Source organism: Branchiostoma lanceolatum, chromosome 16 (genome assembly GCF_035083965.1).
Source record: "Branchiostoma lanceolatum isolate klBraLanc5 chromosome 16, klBraLanc5.hap2, whole genome shotgun sequence".
Classification (NCBI taxonomy): domain Eukaryota; kingdom Metazoa; phylum Chordata; class Leptocardii; order Amphioxiformes; family Branchiostomatidae; genus Branchiostoma; species Branchiostoma lanceolatum.
In genome coordinates, this window is record NC_089737.1 from 6,374,833 (window position 1) to 6,396,461 (window position 21,629).

General features: G+C 42.6%; 2 protein-coding genes across 4 annotated transcripts; both read left to right on the forward strand.

Annotated features, from left to right (window-relative positions):
- Nucleotides 1-261: 261 nt before the first annotated feature.
- Nucleotides 262-6,883, forward strand: LOC136422068 (uncharacterized). 3 transcript variants are annotated; one of them, XM_066409702.1, is made up of 7 exons: nt 262-396; nt 1,887-1,925; nt 2,822-3,343; nt 3,789-4,253; nt 4,414-4,494; nt 4,646-5,310; nt 5,733-6,883. In XM_066409702.1, the coding sequence occupies exons 3-7, from the start codon at nt 2,839-2,841 to the stop codon at nt 6,795-6,797; spliced, it is 2,781 nt and encodes a 926-aa protein (XP_066265799.1). In that variant the 5' UTR covers nt 262-396; nt 1,887-1,925; nt 2,822-2,838; the 3' UTR covers nt 6,798-6,883. The 3 variants fall into 3 exon arrangements, with proteins under 3 accessions (XP_066265799.1, XP_066265800.1, XP_066265801.1); XM_066409704.1 differs by having other exon boundaries at nt 270-396; nt 3,180-3,343; XM_066409703.1 differs by lacking the exon at nt 1,887-1,925.
- An 882-nt stretch (nt 6,884-7,765) lies between these two features.
- On the forward strand, nt 7,766-16,204 carry LOC136422074 (zinc finger protein 708-like). The gene is made up of 4 exons (XM_066409708.1): nt 7,766-7,897; nt 12,205-12,510; nt 12,952-13,631; nt 14,378-16,204. Exons 2-4 carry the CDS (start codon nt 12,213-12,215, stop codon nt 15,635-15,637), a joined length of 2,238 nt encoding a protein of 745 aa, XP_066265805.1. The 5' UTR covers nt 7,766-7,897; nt 12,205-12,212; the 3' UTR covers nt 15,638-16,204.
- Nucleotides 16,205-21,629: the final 5,425 nt, after the last annotated feature.

The following is a 21,629-nucleotide window of genomic DNA, read 5'->3' on the forward strand; positions in this document are numbered from 1 at the left end:
TTAGACCATTTTTTCCGCTCTCGAGACTGGACTGCTCTTTCCATCAACCCCTTTCCTCCAGCGATCTTTGGGGACAAAGGTCAACTGACTGGGCTGTCCCAGTATTTTTTTAGCGGTAGAGGGGAAAATCTAAACATCTCTATCTAACGTTTTTCTGTGCTAGTGTTGTATTGTAATTATGCAAAAGTATAAAATCACTAATTTATGTATCGTTTAATTGTCTTGATGAATAAATATTGCTATAAAAACAGAAAATGCATCGTATTGTTCCTCCTACATAGAAGAGTAGAACAGTCGGAAGTTCTGAAAAATAAACCGCGGCAACTGTTACAGAATTGTATGGACAGAATCGTGGAATTCGTGTCCTTTTGATGTGGTGAGAACATCGTCTGATAGGTAAGACAGTTTAGAGCAATATAGTAACGGATATTTTATAGAAACGTTTAATATATACCAAGGACTAGTAAATGTTTTGATACGAATGAGGTGGGGGGGGTGTGAAAATTTGTACGGAGATATTTTTCCCGCCTTTCGAAAATTTGTGATAATTAATGGTCTGAAAAGGGTCTGAGTTTAATAGTGTAACGGGATAAGTCGTTACCTGGAATAGAAAATGATAACGTTACTCAGAACTTTGGCACAAAGGAGCAGAAAAAGAAGATTTTTTTTTCACAAATCAAGAAAGTTTTATCAACTGACCCCGGTATCTAAATCTAGTCTCCAAGCAGACCTACTGGTTGGCAAAGACCGTATCCAACAGGCAGAAGGAGTTTTCATAGCCAACCCAAGGTCTACTACAACTCAAACAGGGCGGAGCATTTCTATTCAATAAAGGTGCCGCTGCCCCTCCTCGTTGTAATGCTAACAGCCGTACGAATGTCCGGGGTACTAATCTTTTTATGACCAAGCCCAGTCACCCGTGCACGTCCCAGTGGGAGGTTCCCGCCTTGGTTGAGCCTAGTAAAAAGCTCTCACAATAGCAGTTTCTTTCACCCATCGGCGATGTTTGTGGCATCATGGAAAACCGTTCTTACAAAAACATTCGTAGACAATGTTTATTGTTTCGGGTTCAAGCCACTATTACTAGAGATTAACTGCAAGATTCCACTTGACCACATGGCGGGAATTGCCCTTACAGTTCCGACGTAACTGGTCAAAATTGATCGCATTTTGTGACGATTGAAGCAGTTTTGGTAGCGATCTTCGTAACAGATTGATTTTGAAAAAGAGACCAAGTCTTTTCTGTTGGCAACATTTAGTTTATTTTTCCTGGGAAGTTTAATTTTCGCGGTACAGCTCTGCCCAAGTGAACGGCCTCTCAGTCGCGGCCTGGAGGTGTCAGCCCGGCATGGCGCCGCACGCCCGTGCGGACAGAGAGTAATAAACTCACTTACAGAAGCACAGTTTGATTAGGTAACAATTAGATGTTAATAGCCTTTGTTCAGACCGACTTGTTCCAGACCTTAGATTGCACTATAAGCTCCTTCTTCCAGTTGGATACGGTCTTTGCAATCTATTGGGTCTGGTTGGAGATTGCACTATAAGCTCCTTCTTCCAGTTGGATACGGTCTTTGCAATCTATTGGGTCTGGTTGGAGACTATCTAAATCAACCTTTCTACCCCTAATTAATAGAAGCAATGAGATTAAAGGAATTGTATCATATTTAACCTCCATTTACTATGTACAGCAGTTTTCTAAGTACTGTTTTCCTGTACAAAATCATGTCAATGAAATAGAAATGAATAGAAGTTTAAATCAATACTGAACAGTGATAGTAAAACATATTTGTGATGCATTTGCTTGTGAATTTATCAAGTATGTACTGAAAGTGTAATCAACATAATTCCTCATCATAACTTAGATTTCTTTCTTTCCCATTCCACAGTGTCAGTTGTGAGGAGAGAGGCACGTTAAGTGGAACCTGGTAGTGGTAGGTTACTGACTTTTAACAACATACAAGTTGAATATGCATCATATATTACACATTGTAATAAAACCGTTACCGTTGATAAAAAAATTAATGTGTGTTAATGATTTTCTCAGTAGTGTCTATTCAGAAACCCCAAAGAATAAACTGAGATCAATTACTTGCCTAGAGAAGTATAAGACTAATAGATTACTATTTTTCACCTGCCGGGCAGTCTTCAGGCCTACACATTTAAAGTGGTACCACTTGTCGCAGGTGTCATAGCCCACACTGCCTTCACTGAACTTTCTAAAATCTTCCAGGCATACCTTTGTACAGGTAGGGCAAGTTACAGGGCCTAAATGCACTGATGCAGCCTGACTGCTGGTATCTGTGGGTGTAGTCTGACTATTACTGGTATTAGCCTGGCTCGTGCCTGCCTACTATCTGATAGCCTGGTTGCCAGACCACCGCGCTCTTGGCGCTAATCCTTCGGCCGGGGAAGCAACTCGCGCCGAAGCCACAGACAGCACATGGCCCACTAATTATCTCTCGCGCGCGATAGATATCAGGGTTCGGCTGCCAAGCGCGCCCGGGTGCTAACTCTATCCCTACTACCAGGTTTTCCCCGGCCAAAAAGGCTTATCATCGCATCGCGCGAAAGGTCTGGTATCCAGGCTAACTATCTGACGGTTGGTGCCTGCTCTCTACAGGTTGGAAGAGCCTCTTCTTTACTGAAGCCGCTTGTCGGGAATCTGAAATTAAAAATGGAAATGATTTAAATGCATATGCATTCTAGCATAACCAATTGAAAGGAACTACATGAAGGTTATGCTAATAATTATGTATTCTATATTACTTCGTAGTGTCGTATGAGTACTTTCTTGATACTTATCTTTACTTGTTTATTTCAGACTGAAGCAAGCTGAGGATGTCAAAGAGGAACTGTTGCGTGTATGGTTGCACCAACAGTAGCAAAAAACTTAACAAATGGAAGGACGAAACCTGCACCATCCATAACACAGTTCGCCGCACCTGCTTGTGCTATGAGCCATATCAATTGATTCCCTTTCCCACAGACCGTAAAGATCCTGAAGCCAGGAAGGAATGGGTCCGACTTGTCGGGCGTCAGAGTCAGGGAAACAAAAACAAAATCTGGATACCAAATGAGGACTCTCGCGTATGCTCCATTCATTTTGTGGATGGTGAGCCTACAGAGGCGAACCCCTGGCCAACAGAACATATGAATGCCCTGTTGCTCCCTTACTACAGTACAACAAAACCCAGGAAGAAGCCTACTCCTCGCCTATCCGTAGAGAAGAGTACTTCCAAAAAGGGGCATGCAGAGAAGAGCACAGTAGCAAATGATGAGTCAGTTGCCAGCAGCAGCTACCCTACAGAGAGTTCATTCCAAGACCATGACTATGTTGTTCCAGGTAAGACAGTTTAGAGCAATATGGTAACGGATATTTTATAGAAACGTTTGATATATACTGGTAATGTTTTGAAACGAGTGAGGCTTGAAAATTTGTACGGAGATTTTCCCGCCTTTCGAAAATTTAGTTGTTTTGATGTCCTAGATTATGTGATAATGGTCTGAAAAGGGTCTGAGTTAGCGTAACGGGGTAAGTCGTTACCTAAAAATAGAAAATGATAACGTTACTCAGAACTTTGGCACAAAGAAGCTGAAAAAGAATTCTTTTTTGCACAATCAAAGAAGTTTTATTAACTCCCGTACATACATAGAAGCAAAATTGTATCATATTTAACCTCCATTTAGGAAAATACAGCAAAAATAATGGGAGTAAAATGATGTGATATTTTCACACGACTTCAATTCCTCCTGGGCTGTCCTCATATTATTCTTTATTTCCCTTCCAGAAGCAGCCATGTCTGTGCCTGACCTTCGACCTCTGAGCCTGTCCCCTCACATAACTTTGGCCTCTGACCCCCCATCTCTTGGTTTCACCAAGGATGTGGCCTTAGCCCTTGACCCTCAACCCCTAGGCTTGTCCCCGGTTATGACTCCTGACCCCCGACCCCTGGGTCTGTCCCAGGACGTGACTTTGGCCCCTGACCCCCAACCCCCGGGTCTGTCCCAGGACATGACCTTGTCCCCTGACCCCCGGCCCCTGGGTCTGTCCCAGGACGTGACCTTGGCAGTTCTCCCCAGACTGTACATGGAGGAAGTGGTGTCTGAACTGGGCAGGAGAAACATCAGCACCGGGGACGTCAACAACAAGGAGCCGCTGGTGGCTGTGCTCAGGGTTGTCATGGAGAAGGAGTACAGCGGGACAGGGGTTCTGTACGAAAAAGCAAACATCATTGTTTCAAAGCCGAGCCAAGGTATGTTAGCCTTGGGATTGAAGCTTCCAAAAGCAATACTTTTATTATATTGTATTTACTTTTTTGGTATTGTTACATATATTTTTTTGGTTATTTTATGTACAATGATATGGACTTAGATATGAGCTCACAAATCTGTTTGTATTAAACTTTTATACAGGGAAAGCCATGTCAGCTACGTTGTGTGGACAGGCACGGGTCAATGCATCAGGACAGAGTCTGGTACCAAGTGCAGGATCTGGTAAGGCCACAGTCACACAAACTTTATTCTATGGACAATATCGTCCAAAGATGACAAAATATACCGTGAGCAGATAAAAATAAACAACAGTAGCCTGTAGTCCATAGGAACTATGATGTATTCAAGTCTCCCCTTTTATGTCTCTGTGTAGGAAAAGCAACGTCCCAAGCCCAGGTGTCAGCCAAACCATCGCATCCTAATGTACCAAACAGACCCCAACAATGGACAGCCCCTGCCACTGCAATCATACAACGATGGGCGACCCCTCCAACCGACCCAGCACCGATCAAGCAATGCACCACCCCTTCCACAGCATCTGCACCTGACCAACAATGGACAGCCCCAGCCACTGCACCTGCACCTGAACAACAACAGATCACCCCTATCACAGCACCTGCACCTGTCCAACAATGGACCACCCCTACCACAGCACCTGCACCTGAACAACGAGGGATCACCCCTACCACAACACCTGCACCTGCCCAACAATGCACCACCCCCATCACAGCACCTGCACCTGAACAACAATGGACCACCCCTACCACAGCATCTGCACCTGAACAACGAGGGATCACCCCTACCACAACACCTGCGCCTGCCCAACAATGCACCACCCCCATCACAGCACCTGCACCTGAACAACAATGGATCACTCCTACCACAGCACCTGCACCTGAACAACAATGGATCACCCTCTCCCCAACACAAGTGGAACAATCCGCTATGGCAGAATTGGACAACTTTGATGATGCTTCTAGTTTATTCTCAGACACAGAGGAGCCAGACATGGTCCAAACTCCACAGATGAAAGTTACGGTAAGTTAAGCCTGACCGGTTCATTTTAAATGTCCTCTACCCAGTGTAGGTGATGCCAGCTCTGCTTTACGAGGCTGTAACTGCACCTCCCGGTGGATGTTCGGCAGGCCACTGGGCCACTGTTAGTGCAATTCATTCGGACTTCATTTTCTGCCTAGCAGAAAGTGTATTATATTGCAAATTCCTTCCTTGCATTACTCTTACTAGTATACTTTGCAATAAATAGTATTACTGTAAGTTTAGATGAACTCTGCGAGCTTGGACTAGCAATGTTGTAATAATAAGGATCAAAAAGGCAAGTTTGTCTTTGTAAGTTGTGCAAAGTTGTTTTTATACTTGTTTTTTGTCATTATTGCATTTTGAACATGCCTGCTTGGTTCCATAGTGAATGTTTTCATAATTTCTTCTCTTGGTCCTTTCAGGAAGGAACAAAGAAAGGTGGTGCCAAGCAGCTGATACAATGTTCTCTTTGTGAGTATTCGACACTGGATTCTTCCAACTTCAGAAAGCATGTCCTCACACACTCCAACAGCAAACCATTCAAGTGTTCTCATTGTGACTATGCAACAAAGACAAAGCGTCTTCTTCGTAATCACATGCGTATCCACACGGGAGAAAAACCCTACAGTTGCAAGTCATGTGATTTCAAAACATCACATCGCACAGCCTTGGAGAACCACATGAAAACCCACACAGGAGAGAAGCCGTACATGTGCGAGGTGTGCGGGTACAGGACATCTTTGGCTGCTTCTCTTCGCTCGCACATTACGAGGATACACTCCAAAGAACCAATCAAATGTCACATCTGTGGATATGTGGCGATGAAAGCTTCCCATTTAGAAAACCACATGAAGACCCACACCGGAGAGTTACCATACAAGTGTGACTTTGAAGGATGCAACTTTACAGCAACAAAAAAGGCAAATCTTCAGGAGCATCAGAAAGCCCACCTGAAAGAGAAACCATTTGCCTGTGGTCATTGTCCTTATCGAACCCACAACAAGTACTGTCTGATAGGTCACATGAAAATTCACACAGGTGAGAAGCCCTTTGCTTGTGACCAGTGTGACTACAGGTCAGTATCTTCAAATCGACTCTTCAGACATAAGTTGAAAAAGCACACAGGAGAGAAACTCTGGCCATGTGAAGTCTGTGGACGCAAATGTTTTTCTGAAGCACTTCTAGAGAAGCACAAGGAACGGCACAGCCGTGAGCAGGGGCTTCTTGTCTGCAATCAATGCAACTACCGAACATTTGAATTCGGGGAAATGGAAAAGCACAGAAGAGTCCATACTGGTGAGAAACCGTATGCTTGTGACAAGTGTGACTACAGGGCAACTGTGCCACATAATCTGAGGAAGCACATGCTGAGGAGACACAGTTCAGAAAGGCCATTCAAATGCCCACATTGTAACCATTGTTCAAAGATGAAAAATGATCTTAAGTGCCACATCAGAATTAAGCATAAAGGTGAAATGACACCTTAGTTATAGCATTGACAGGACAGTTGTTTCATGTGTTTTGTCATAGATATTCTGAAATGAAGGAAAAATAAAGATACACTATTTGCTAACCATATTTCCTCTTCTCACTTATTTCATCATATGAGTATAGATGAGTAAGATGAGTTAAAACTGTAACAGTACTTGGCCAGTAAAGAGATACTGACCTTGATCTGATGATTTTGAGTTACATTCTAATTGAGCCTGACTACTTATTCTGCAGTTTGAGGAAAACAATTAACCATCCCGAAGCTGAGAAGACAAGAAGAAATGCAACATACTCAGTACATCTTACCCTTGCATATATATGGCCTCCGTCGGTCAGTATTGACCATGGTAAAATCCTAATTCACAACAGCCCTACAGCATCGACTATGGCTAGACAGCCCTATACGAGAATGGCAGTCTCTGCCACAAAAATCACATCTGTAAGCTGACTCAGTTATGTTGCAAAGCTCTTTTCTACGGATCCGCTTTTCTTCTTCGCTATGCATCAGTCTGACTTCTCCTGATCCCTTGCAACACGAACAATAATACAACTGTAGATGCTAAAACTACTAGTGAGGGTATACAGATTATGCTCAAAATTGTAGCCTCTACCAGGCTTTACTGGAGGCTGGAAGGGGTAGAAATTCGTACACTGTACTCCCCGGCTGGCTGGTTAACTCCCCTGGCATGTTATCTGTCTGCTTATAGTATTTGGCCAATAATTTCAACTCTTTCCAGCACCTTGTGGAGCCTGGTAGAGGCTATCAAAATTGGGGAGACAATTTACAGAACTTGGAACTATTCCACATCTTTCCAGGGGGACACAATCATATCATAATTGCAGTATATGTAGTAGTTCACTGTCACGATTCTATTTGTCATTATCACAATCACTGCAAATGTGGCCGTGCTACGTAGACATGATTTAGAATCTACAAATACACCCCTCTGGAACATAGTCGGACAACCCAAAGCACTGTTGACCTTTGCCCTCTAAGGCCGCCATTTTCGGTTAGATCTTTTGTCTCGGAAATTGGAAACCGACGAAACAACGTTTTTGAGGTGGTTTCTTCCCTTTCAGTTGTCACCAGAAGCAGGTAAGAATATTCTTGTTGAGTTTCGTAACAACATGAAGACAAATGTATCCGAATTTGATGCTGCATGTCAACAAATTATCCTGTCGGAAAACCTGGGGAGGGGGGCGTTTTTGAAAATCGTTTGCTTCGTTATAATTTGTGCCAAATATTCCACCGTTCTTCAACTAGTCCATGCTTGTGTTCTTATTATCCATGATCATACTTTGATAGTTAGATAAGAAATCATAATTCTACACAAATCCGTACTTGGAGAGCAGCTACACAGGCCAAATCCTTGGCTCCAGGACCAGCCAGCGGGTTTGCGGAATCGATGGGGTGGGCTAGTGGGATGGGCTACCTCAGCATTCTACCCTTTCTGGGCCTCAAGGCTATGCATTGGGGTTTGGCCTCTTATGGAATTTCCTTGAAGAGAAACTGGGTCAAGCTGTGTGTGGGCTAGAGGAAAGGCAACAGCTGATCATATGGCAGGTTGGGGGGGGGGGGGGCGGTGTAGGCGGAAGCAATGAATTCCACCAAGACCGATAGAAAAGCCATCTATCATAAAGAAACTTCTAAGTACTCAGTATACAATAGGATCTTCTTGTACCAAACAGACGTCCTGGTCAACAATGGATTGCCCCTACCACTGCACCTGCACCTAAAGGGAAGAGGTACAGGGGGAAATAAACTGGAAGTTGGATAGGGCAGCTTGGAAATGAGAGAGCCATTGTTTGACAAAATTCAAAACATATGTCTCACATTTAGACTAGAATGTACCTGAATGCATGTGCTTAGTGTGTACAATGTACAGTGTATTTGTGGTTATGTGTGTCAGTGTGCATAAGTCATTAAGTGTGGGTTGGAATGTTGTATAGTGTTGCTTTTGTTGCTCATTTCTTTCGTGTAGCCACAATCCTACTGTCCTGTTGGCCTGACTGAGCAGTAAAGGAACAGTGACAGATTCCCCAAAGCAATATAATCTATTATCACATAGGTAGATGGCGTCGACCAATCAGAAGCCTCCATTGCCCACAATAAGTGGTCTGTTATCACGCCATAACACACCACTTATTGACGTCATGTCAGAACACAACCGTTCCATTTTGGAGAGGGGGTATCTTTTTGATGAATCTTTTTCGTAACCTTGTTTAAAAAATCTTTATAACAGTTGCATTTTGTAGAGGGGGTATCTATTTGATGAATCTTTTTCTTAACCTTGTTTAAAAAATCTTTATTGTCTTAGAATTCCTAAAAATTTCCTTAGAATACATGAAAAAGGGAAAACAAATTGAAAATTCCCAAAAATGTTCCGCGTGTTCCATTTGCTGTTGGCCAAAGAAACCACGTTCTATCTAAGGTTCCGCGCGTTCCATTTCCTGCTGGCCAAAGAACCTGTGTTCTATTCAGGTTACCTAAGGTCATGTTGCAGGGAGATTCTTCAATGATAACATTTTCTGACTGACCTGAAACCGACCCTCCTATCCTGTGTGGTTGAAATAAATAAATCAGGCAACAGTTGTACATATTCTTCATCATCTTCTGTTAAAAAAGGACAAATGTGAATTCTGAAATGCATTCTTAATAGTAAAAGGGATCTATGCGCGCGTCAAACAGAAATTGCACGTTGTCTACTCTTATATGCGTCAGTTTGGATAAGCTATATGATAATAATGTTAATGACCCACCTCTTCCTCGGTGTATATGGTGTCATAACGCCTGGTCATGTGCTATAACCACCTCATAAAACCACCTCATTCGCTTCGCTCACTCGGTGGTTTTATTCGGTGGTTATAGCACATGGCCAGGCGTTATGACACCATATACACCTTGGGGCGGGTCATTAACCCTTAATTATCACATGGCCAGATGGTGTCGACCAATCAGAAGCCTCCATTGCCCACAATAAGTGGTCTGTTATCACGCCATAACACACCACTTATTGACGTCATGCCATAACAAAACCGTTGCATTTTGTAGATGGGGGTATCTTTTTGATTAATCTTTTTCTTAACCTTGTTTAAAATATCTTTATTGTCTTAAAATTCCCCCAAATGTCCTAAGAATACATGAAGAATTCATGAAAAAAGGAAAAAAATTCAATTCAAGTAAAATTCAAACGGAAGGACTAAAAACAATATTTTTCACACCCCCGCCGTCAAAGTGGAACCGGCCCAGACGATCGTTCGCAGAACGCGTTCGAACGTCCGCCATAAGAGTACCACAGTTTTTCGTCGAGGAACTGTCAGACGCCGACTTAGAGTCAGTTTTTGGGTCATGGGAAGTTGGGGAAGACGCCCAGGAACATACTTCAGCGGTTGAGGGGCAAGGAAGCTGACGAGTGTGACCAACAAGAAGCAGCGGGCACACGGAGTCCCCTCCCCACTCATCACATTGTATTTCCCAAAGTAGCAAATCATGGCAGACAAAGAAATCGCCCATGAAACCTCCTACGTTTCTACCCAAGAGGACCCCAGACCGGTATGTTCACGTTTCTGAGGGGTTTTACCTGACGAAAATTAAAAATGTTACTGGCAAAGTGATGTCGTCTTGTTAAAAACAAACGCCCCCCTCCCCATGGCCCAAGTCACGAACACGTAACTTCCCGAAACCGATGTGTTGGCATCGAAAGAATTACGGTCAAAATCACCCAAATTCTTACAGGTTTGTACTTACAATGATCTTGGCTCGATATGTGTACGCTTCTGTGGGATTTTTTTCCGGCTTGAGTAATAATTCTTTTTCCGAGACTGTGGAAGACGAATGATCCCACTTTTTCTGTGATATGTGGGTTTTGTGATGTTAAGAGGAGAGTAGTTTTCTTTTCGTCTGAAAACGTGGAGAAATTAGGATGAAATATAGTGGCCTCTTTAAACAGCTCATTTCTTTCGTTGTCGTAGAATGGACAACTTGACATAAAATGTATTTCGTCTTCCACCTTGTTTGACATACAGTATTTACATCCTCAAGGTTACTCAGTGCCTTACTCAAGTTGTTTAGTAAATAGGCAATCTCAGGATGTGCTGTGTTCTCACCATAGATACTCTGCATCATATTTAGTGCCTGTTCCGTGTGGGCTCGAAGACAAGTCACCGCTTGTTTACATTGGATTATATGAAGATCATATGTACAATGGATTGATTTTACATGTATAGTATTAAATAAAGAATCTATGTATTATTCAGAAATTTGTCTCTCTTATATGGGTCAGTTTGGATAGGCTATGTGATAATAACGTTACTAGTAATGACCCGCCTGTTCCTCGGTGTATATGGTGTCATAATGCCTGGTCATGTGCTATAACCACCGAATAAAACCACCAAGTGAGCGAAGCGAACGAGGTGGTTTTATTCGGTGGTTATAGCACATGACCAGGCGTTATGACACCATATACACCTCGGGGCGGGTCATTAACCCTTAATTATGTCATGCCTGGGCCTGATACGGGTGTTCCGGACCGTGTGATAACTATCCGGATCACATAGGGTTCGGGAGGGTTATCACACAGGCTTCCATAGAATATTTCGAACGCATTTCGAACGCGTCGGTTGCGCGGCCGTCGGAAATTCGAATACCGGATTCGGAGATTGGAATCAATGTTGCTACAGTTTCTTGTTAGAGGACACAAAACTCCCTCAGCTTCTGGCGCATTCCGCATTGAAATGTGTGTTTTCTCGGGTGGGTATGGCCAAGGTATGACATAAATAAAATACAACACGTTGTATTCCGCATCACCCTCGGTCCCAGCCCTCCCGCGGGTCGTAGGCCGTCGGGCGATCCGACCCGCGGTCGGGCTGGTACCTCGGGTGATACGGAATACAACGTGTTGTATTCTATATTTATTGGTTGTACTGACTGCGCTATGAAAAGAGCTATACTTTTGAGGCAATTATTTTGACAGTAGGTTTAGGTATGACTAGTGGGGCCGCGTGGCGTAACTGCAGCTTGTTTGGCCCAGAACCCAGAGGTCCAGGGTTCAAATCCGGTCGGGTCACCAATCTTGTGCCCTTGGGAAAGGCACTTAACACGACTTTCCTCACTTCACTCAGGTGAAAATGAGTACCTAGCCTAGGTTAGGGACGTCCCTCGGATAGGACGTTAAATGGAGGTCCTGTGTTTGGGAAGAGCCACACCCGACGCACGTTAAAGAACCCACCACACCTTTTGAAAAAGAATAGGGGCATGCCCCGGTGTGCAATGGTCCAAAACTATACAGTCGGTATATAGGCTACAAAAGTCTTCAGCAAGTTGAAGTTGGTAGCCTCAAAAATGAAAGACAAGACAAGACTGATATGTTGTGGCTGACATTGTCGCTGCATTTCTATTCTCAGAAACAGCCATGTCTGTGACCTTGGCCCCTGACCCCCGACCCCTGGGTCTGTCCCAGGCCGTGACCTTGGCCCCTGACCCCCGACCCCTGGGTCTGTCCCAGGCCGTGACCTTGGCAGTTCTCCCCAGACTGTACATGGAGGAAGTGGTGTCTGAACTGGGCAGGAGAAACATCAGCACCGGGGACGTCAACAACAAGGAGCTGCTGGTGGCTGTGCTCAGGGTTGTCATGGAGAAGGAATACAGCGGCTCGGGATTACCGTTTGGAAAGGCAAACATCGTTAACGTTGTTTCAAAGCCAAGCAAAGGTATACTGAATTAGCCTTACTGTATTATTCCATCAAGTTGCTTGAGTAACTATTAAGTTGCGTCTAAATGAGCCTTGGTATTGAAGTGTCCACAAACAGGACTGGAAAATAGCAAGACGACAACATCTTACTTTTTTTAATTGTGTATTCGTTCCATTTCTTTATCAGAGTACAGAAATATAAAGTTAATGTAGTCTCTGTAATGTTTCCGCTTTTGTGCAGGAAAAACAATGCCTACAATGCCATGTGGACAGGCACTGGTTTATGTTTTTTGGTTGACGAGTCTCGTACCTAGTGCAGGATCTGCTAAGAGGCCACACCAACCTGATTTCTTATAGATTACATTCTCTAAACATTACAAATTACAAGTGAGAGTGTACAAATACTATGGTCTGTTTTCAATGGCATTGTTCAAATCTCCCTTTTTGTGCTTCTGTGTAGGAAATGCAACGTCCCAAGCCCAGGTGTCAGCAAACCCATCACATCCTCATGTACCAGACAGACATCCTGGTCAACAACGGACTGCCCCTAACACTGCACCTGCACCTAAACAACAATGTACTACCCCTACTTCAGCACTTGCAACTATCCAACATTGTACCACCCTTATCCTGGCACCTGCATCAGGCAAACAATGGACGACCACAACACCAGCACCTGGTAAACAGTGGCCCTCCCATACACCTGCACCTGCCCAAAAATGCACCACCCCTACCTCAGCACCTACACCTGCCCAAAAATGCACCACCCCTACCACAGCACCCGCACCTGCAAAACAAATCACCACCCCTACCATAGCACCTGCCCAACAATGCACCACCCCTTCCACAGCACCTGCCCAACAATGCACCACCCCTTCCACAGCACCTGCCCAACAATGCCCCACCCCTTCCACAGCACCTGCACCTACCCAACAATGTCACACTCCTTCCACAGAACCTGCACCTACCAAACAATGCACCACCCCTTCCACAGAACCTGCACCTACCAAACAATGCACCACCCCTTCCACAGAACCTGCACCTACCAAACAATGCACCACCCCTTCCACAGAACCTGCATCTACCCCAGTTCATACAGAGGAGCCAGGGATGGTCCAGACAAAACAGGTGAAAGCTAAGGTAAATTAAGCTTCACTTACTTCGAATGATTTCTACCTAGCTTTAAATGTATTGTAACTTTATACCTTCATTTAAGACACACCATCACAGGCTAAAACAGCCTGAATTGGGTTACAATGAACAAAATTTCTATCTATAAGTAACATGTCGTCATTTCCACATCAGAAGAATGTTAAAATTACATGGTTAAACAGATTGAAGGTTTACTTGACATGGATACACAGAATATCTCAAATCCACTGATAATCTGAAACCATCGTATGAATATTGAGCTAAAAACATTGAAAATACAAATGTGAGTATATTGAAGGTCTATAGTGTCCGTTTAGAACTGTTATTGTTGCATGATTTTGATCGATTTTGTAACTTCTCTCTGTGTATTTTGCTTTGCAGTAAAGAGTTAGTTAAGCTAGTTAAGATGATTGGTAACATGTTACAAGCTTGTATTTATTCTCCAAGCAGAGATTGGAGGGCAAAATTGTGACCTTCTCATATGACCCGCTTTCATTCTGCCTTCCCCACCTATGGCTGGGAAGAAAACATGACACATTAAGAAGGTCACAATTTCCCCCACCCTCCTAATATGCTAAAAGAGTACTCGTATTAGCAATTTTGTATTGATCATGAGCAAAATGGCAAGTTGGTCTTTCTCAATTGTTCAAAGCTGTTCTTTCATGTTCTTTGTCATTATTGCCTTGCTCTGTCCCTTAGTAATCATTTGGTCATTCTTTTCTTTGTTCTCTCAGAAAAGAAAAAAGAAAGGTGGTACCAAGCAGCTGAAACAATGTCCTCAGTGTGAGTATAAAACACAGCGTTCTGATGGCTTAAAAATGCATATGCTCAGACACTCCAAGAGCAGGCCATTGAAGTGTCCGCATTGTGACTATAGAGCAATAGCCAAATATTATCTTCGTGAGCACATGCGTGTCCATACCGGAGAAAAACCCTTCAGTTGCAAGACATGTGATTTCAAAACAGCACGCTATCCAGCCTTGAAGAAGCACATGAAAACCCACACAGGAGAGAAGCCGTACATGTGTGAGGTGTGCGGACACAGGACAGCTGAGGCTGCGACTCTTCGCGCACACATCATGAACAAACACACTCCAAAGGACCAATCAAAAGTCTCCAAAGAACCAAACCAAAGAACCAAACCAAAGTGTCACATCTGTGGATATGTAGCGAGAACGGCTTCCATGTTCCAAGCTCACATGAAAACCCACCCTAGGGAGTTGCCATACAAATGTGACTTTGAAGGCTGCAAGTTTACGACAACAATGCAGGTGAAGCTTCAATGGCACCAGAAAGTCCACAAGAAAGAGAAACCATTTTCCTGTGGTCATTGTACTTTCCGAACCCACTACAAGCAGAGTATGATTAATCATTTGAAAACTCACACTAGGAAAACTCACACTGGGAAAACTCACACTGGGAAAACTCACACTGTGAAGACCTATGCTTGTGACCAGTGTGACTTCAACTCATTTACATCAACCGGGCTCTTCAATCACAAGTGTAATAAACACAGAGAAAAACCATGGCCATGTGAAGTATGTGGGCAAAAATGCTCTTCTGAAGCACTTTTGGAGAAGCACAAGGAACGACATAGTCGTGACCAGTTTTTGGAGAAGTACAAGGAAGGACATAGTTGTGAGCTGGGGCCATTTTTGGAGAAGCACAAGGAACGACATAATTATAAGCAGTTTTTGGAGAAGCACAAGGAACGACATAGTCGTGACCAGTTTTTGGAGAAGCACAAGGAACAACATAGTCGTGAGCTGGGGCCATTTTTGGAGAAGCACAAGAAACGACATAATTATAAGCAGTTTTTGGAGAAGCACAAGGAACGACATAGTCCTGACCAGTTTTTGGAGAAGCACAAGGAAGGACATAGTTGTGAGCTGGGGCCATTTTTGGAGAAGCACAAGAAACGACATAATTATAAGCAGTTTTTGGAGAAGTACAAGGAACAACATAGTTGTGGAGAAGCACAAGGAACGACATAGTTGTGAGCTGGGGCCATTTTTGGAGAAGCACAAGGAACGACATAATTATAAGCAGTTTTTGGAGAAGTACAAGGAACAACATAGTCGTGGAGAAGCACAAGGAACGACATAGTTGTGAGCTGGGGCCATTTTTGGAGAAGCACAAGAAACGACATAATTATAAGCAGTTTTTGGAGAAGTACAAGGAAGGACATAGTCATGACCAGTTTTTGGAGAAGCACAAGGAACAACATAGTTGTGAGCTGGGGCCATTTTTGGAGAAGCACAAGGAATGACATGATTATAAGCAGTTTTTGGAGAAGCACAAGGAAGGACATAGTCATGACCAGTTTTTGGAGAAGCACAAGGAACAACATAGTCGTGACCAGTTTTTGGAGAAGTACAAGGAAGGACATGGTCATGAGCAGGGGCCTCTTATCTGCAAAGAATGCAACTACCGAACATTTGGGTTAACGCAAATGAAAGTGCATGAAAGAATGCATACTGGTGAGAGGCCGTATGCCTGTGACAAGTGTGACTACAAAGCATATGTGAAACAATGCCTGACGCAGCACATGATCACACACACTTCAGAAAAGCCATTCAAATGTCCACATTGTGACCATTCTACAAAGTTGAAATATAACCTTAGTCGCCACATCAAAGGAAAACATAAAGGTAAAATACCATCTTAATAATCACAGCATTGACAGGAGTTACTTCAGAGTCGCACAAATAGGTATAGTTTCATCAGGTTGGTAAGTCACTGGATAAGAGCGTTCCTTTTACACAACCAAGTGTTTTATTCAAGCCAATGTTTCGGTGACTCTCTGTCACCTTCCTCCGAGGGCAGTACTGACTCACCAATCGCCAGGTACATAATATTTGGGTCTACATCTGTTAGCAGTGACACCTCGCTGCAGTGTGAAATAGTACTAGTCATTATTGCCATAATGAAGGTGACAAATGGTCACCGAAATGTCAGCTTGGTTGTGAAAAAATAATATTGTTATTATTATTGAACTGAAGGAAAACAAATAAAGATGTACATTTTGCTTTCACTCTTTTGCTCTTCTGACTTATTGAATCATACAAGAACACTAACACTAACAGTCTTTGTCTCGTAAAGAGACCCCCACTGTGATCTGATGATATTGAGTTACATTCGAATCTTACATTACTAATAGATATTTATTTATTAATCTTTAAGGGGGTCCCTTCACACAGTGTCTAATTCTGTGGTTTATGGTAATGAATTGACAAGCACAGTTTTAAGTAGCAGCTAAGACCAAATACAACTTACAAAGTGCAAGAAAATCAATTATCTAACATAATTTTGCAAGACGGGAAACGGCAGACACTATAAAAACTGATAGTTTTATATTGATGTCGAAATTGGGGTATTGTGAAGAAGATTTTTACAATCTGGAAGTATTACACATATCTACAGGGAAGTACAATTATGTGACAATAGTATTTGAAGATTTCTTGGCAATCACTACAAGTTTGGAGATGATTAACACCCCGTTCACACTAGGCTTCGCGTATCAGGATATATCCAGATTGGGGTAAATTTGGATATATCCCTTTGCGTTCATACCAGGATTAATCGAATCCGGATCTGCATATTCCTGTCCAAAAACAGATCTGGATATATCCGGCTAGGTGCTGCTTGATTAAGTCAGGTCAAAGGGTAGAGTTGACTAGAGTTCGGTAAAGTAAAAAAAGTAGAGTAGTAGAATAGAGAAGATTGTTTGGGCCAGGTAGGAGTCCTTTTAAACAGTTTAAAAAATTTAAAACGTTCTTTAGAACAGTGAGTCTTTCTTAAAACATGGCCGGACACGATATTTTCATGTTTGTTATCTTCGCCGAGTACTAGTACTCGGAGAAGATTATGTTTTTGGCTGAGCCAGCTGTTGGGTGGGTCTGTATGTATGTCAAAAGCATAACTCGAGAAAGCTTTAATGAATCTTTATGATTTTTGGTAGGTGTGTAGTGGTTGTGCAAAGGAAGTAGGAGCTAATCTGCATAATTAGTTAGGAAACTTTGTAAATCCACATTTCATAATGGGACACGTGACAGCGTTCCCGAAACAGGTCAACAGAGGGCCTTGCCTAAAAGTATGAATAAACAGATGGGGCATATACAAAAACAGATGGGGCAGTCTTACTACACTCCAAGCAGAGGTGTGGGTCCGGTTGGTTTTTAAGTGTTCAGTTTAGGCATTTTTGTCCAAAACACGGTTGGCGACATAACGAAAAGGGGACAAAATAGAAAGCCTGACAAAAACACATAAAAACACGTCAAAAACCAGCCGGACCCACTCCTCTGCTTGGAGAGCACTCTGCACCACTGCTAGGTATTACCTAGCACCGTATGGATAAGTCACATATACCATGTCTTTCAAAAATGTGTATAAAGATTTATTCTATTCATATATATTGAATGTACCATTTCATCATCACTTTCAATATTTTTTGAAGATCAGTTATAACATATAACGTTATCGGCACACTAGTTACAGTTTTGTTTGAGGGGAGGGGGGCGACGACTGGAAGCAACCGACGGTCTGCCTCTGTTTGCAGCTAGATGTCGAATCAGCACCAGGGCGAGTACGTATGAACAGGGTACTTTAGATCATACTAGTACTTATCAATAAAAGTCAATCAATTGTCTTTTGGTTGATTCTTGAATAATAAATGGCATTATCTACGGTTCAACACACACACACAGGCGCCTCGGCTGGGATCAACACTACGTTCATGGCAAGTCAAGACGATTTCAATGAGTTGCATGACGGCAAGCAACATTTCCGTAGGTAAGTAGTATGATTAGAAGCCATAAAAGCCTTTTTATGCCACCAAAGTTACCTTTATTGCATAGTTTCCCAACTTCTCTCCGCTCAACAATAGTAAACAACACATTGGCTGCAATCGGACAATCGTCACCCTTACTCTCTGCGTGTCAAGGGCGTCACTATGCGGATTACGAAAGAATGGCACATAAGTAATGTTGGCAATGCGATTTTACATTAGATATTTAAGAGCGACCCCTAGCAGTCAATGAAATAAATGCCACAGGTTGACTAAAGCTTCATGATTGCTGCACATTGATTGGTCAAAAATTCTAGATCGACTAATCAGCATACAACAGTGTCTGATGTACGGTAATAATTCGTGAGTATTATCCGTAATGTATATCAAGAGAACCAATCAGCATTCACATTACCCTGAGACCGAACAGCACAGTATGTATCCGCGACTGAGCGGGATAAGAAATAGTACGTCCGAAATCTTTGAACAGTTTGTAATAAAATTACCGTGAAAGCTAGCGAGGCATCATCTTTACTGTACTGTAGTACAATAAGTCGGCTCTGGGATCGTACGAATAAGATTATGAAGTTTGGTTAGTCGGCGTACGAGTGGGCGGAGCTTTACAGCTGACTGCTGGGGTGAGTAGGCAGAGCGCGCCAAAATGTAATTGTTGCACATTGATTGGTCAAAAATTCTACATCGACCAATCAGCATACAACAGTGTGTGATGTGCAGTAACATCGTGAGTATTATCCGTATGTGTGTCAAGAGAACCAATCAGCATTCACATTACCCTGGGACCGAACAGCACAGTATTTATCCGCGACTGGGCGGTATAAGAAATAGTACGTCCGAAATCTTTGAACAGTTTGTAATAAAATTACCGTGAAAGCTAGCGAGGCATCATCTTTACTGTACGGTAGTACAATAAGTCGGCTCTTGGATCGTACGAATAAGATTATGAAGTTTGGTTAGTCGGCGTAGGAATGGGCGGACCTTTAATACAGCTGACTGCAGGGGTGAGTAGGCAGAGGGCGTCAAAATGTAATAGCTGCACATTGATTGGTCAAAAATTCTACATGGACCAATCAGCATACAACAGTGTCTGATGTGCGGTAACATCGTGAGTATTATCCGTATGTGTGTCAAGAGAACCAATCAGCATTCACATTACCCTGGGACCGAACAGCACAGTATTTATCCGCGACTGGGCGGTATAAGAAATAGTACGTCCGAAATCTTTGAACAGTTTTTAAAAAATTTATTGTGAAAGCCAGCGAGACATCATCTTTACTGTACGGTAATACAATACCTCGGCTCTTGGATCGTACGAATAAGATAATGAAGTTTGGTTAGTCGGCGTACAAATGGGCGGACCTTTAATACAGCTGACTGCTGGGGTGAGTAGGCAGAGGGCGTCAGAATGTAACAGAACCATAACTTTTTTTTCGTTTACTGTTATTTTATCGATTGTACCCTCGAATTCAGTATATTAATTTGTCTTACATTTTAGGGTACCCTACTGTAATTTCATCGGTATCGATGTCGGTAATGTTGTGAAAGTTTTGGTCGGGAATCCTACTATGCTATGCTAAATATACCAAAAACTATAGTCTCCATCGAAATTACATTAGTACGTCATAATTCACCGCTTTATTATTGATTTGAAAATCGCGGCATACGCCGCCGCTCGGTGACCTCGGTTGACCTCTACTGCCTGTGACCCAAAATCGAAAAACTGTGTTCTGCTGCCTTGACAGGTTAGTTGCAGTTCTGCTTCATTCCGCTAAGTAATAGTAGCGTCCTTGTACCGCAGCGAGTTGCTTACTCGAAATTGCTTAAATTTTTCCGCTTATTAGCCTTGTACAAGGCAATCGAACACCCTAACAGGCTAGAAGAGGAGTTTGCAAGCGGGCTTATATGAACGATAACATGTATGTATGTTTAGATCAAACGTATTTCCAGATATACACCACGGAGGAGGCTTGAAGCCAAAAGAAACACGATCGAGGTGGAATGACCCCAAACTTCTACTGGCGATGGAAACTTGGAATGAAGCAGGTGGTTAGGAAAGACGATCAGACGTTTAGGTTTTTTTGGACTTGAACCTAAACGTTTTACAAGTCCGGAACCGGTCCGGCCGGACCGATCCGCACCACTAGCTAGGATGCAGATATTCTGACACTGTAAGAGCTCATGTTGCTGATTTGAATAATCATGGACACTTTGCATTCTTTATCGAGTTATACATATATGCACAGAGTCTTAAAGGAATGTAATGTATGTTTTCATTTCAAAGAAGAAATGATCAGAGATCAAGAAAAGTATACTATGAACCTATGAATATATGATAATAAACGTGTAATGTGAACTTGTGTGTATATTCATTTCAAGTATCGTATCTTAAGGAGGCTCAAAAACAATATCTCAGTTTGCCATAGAAAATTACATATTCAGTCTTTATCATACTCCTTGTGCACATCAACATAATTTACCCATTTGTTTTTTTTGGTCTCTAGACCACAAGTGAAAGAGACTGATAGAAATACAAGTAGTGTAGAAATTTGCAGCGGTGTAAATTGTACCCTGGCACAAACACTAGTCTAGCTTTGTTACTTCTCTGCCAGAAAGTCTTCGAAACGATTAGAGGACTGAACAATAATTAGGACAGGATGGATTCCAGGCTAGTGAATGTTCATGAGAGTCAAATGTAGATTAATGAAAGCTACTACACAAGACAACGGTTATGAATTTCATTTCTGTCTATTTTCTATTGTTCCCCTCATGGGTTTAAAATACATATTCGATAGAGGAATATAGCACTTAGTTTGCTACGCTGCTTCCTCAAACACAATACAGATCTTTAACTCAGGCTCATACCCGTTTTTAACTGGGCTCTCGGTATGCATAATGACATATAACTATCGTTTCCATGAACTATCATGCTTGAAGTCCGGATTAGATCTCTTAAAGCCGCATGTAAGTTCCGTTTGTGGTCTGATATGGTGTCTTCTTTATTACATAAAGCAAATTCTAGTGTGCAACATCAACATTTCAGAGACAAGAGCCGCTGAACTTGATTTTGATAAACTATTTCTGGCACCAGTACACCATAAAGAACAACGCATAACGTATGAAATGTATTTTCCCTATCAAACAACACCATACATTAGGTAACTAACCATATCTAGATGAATACA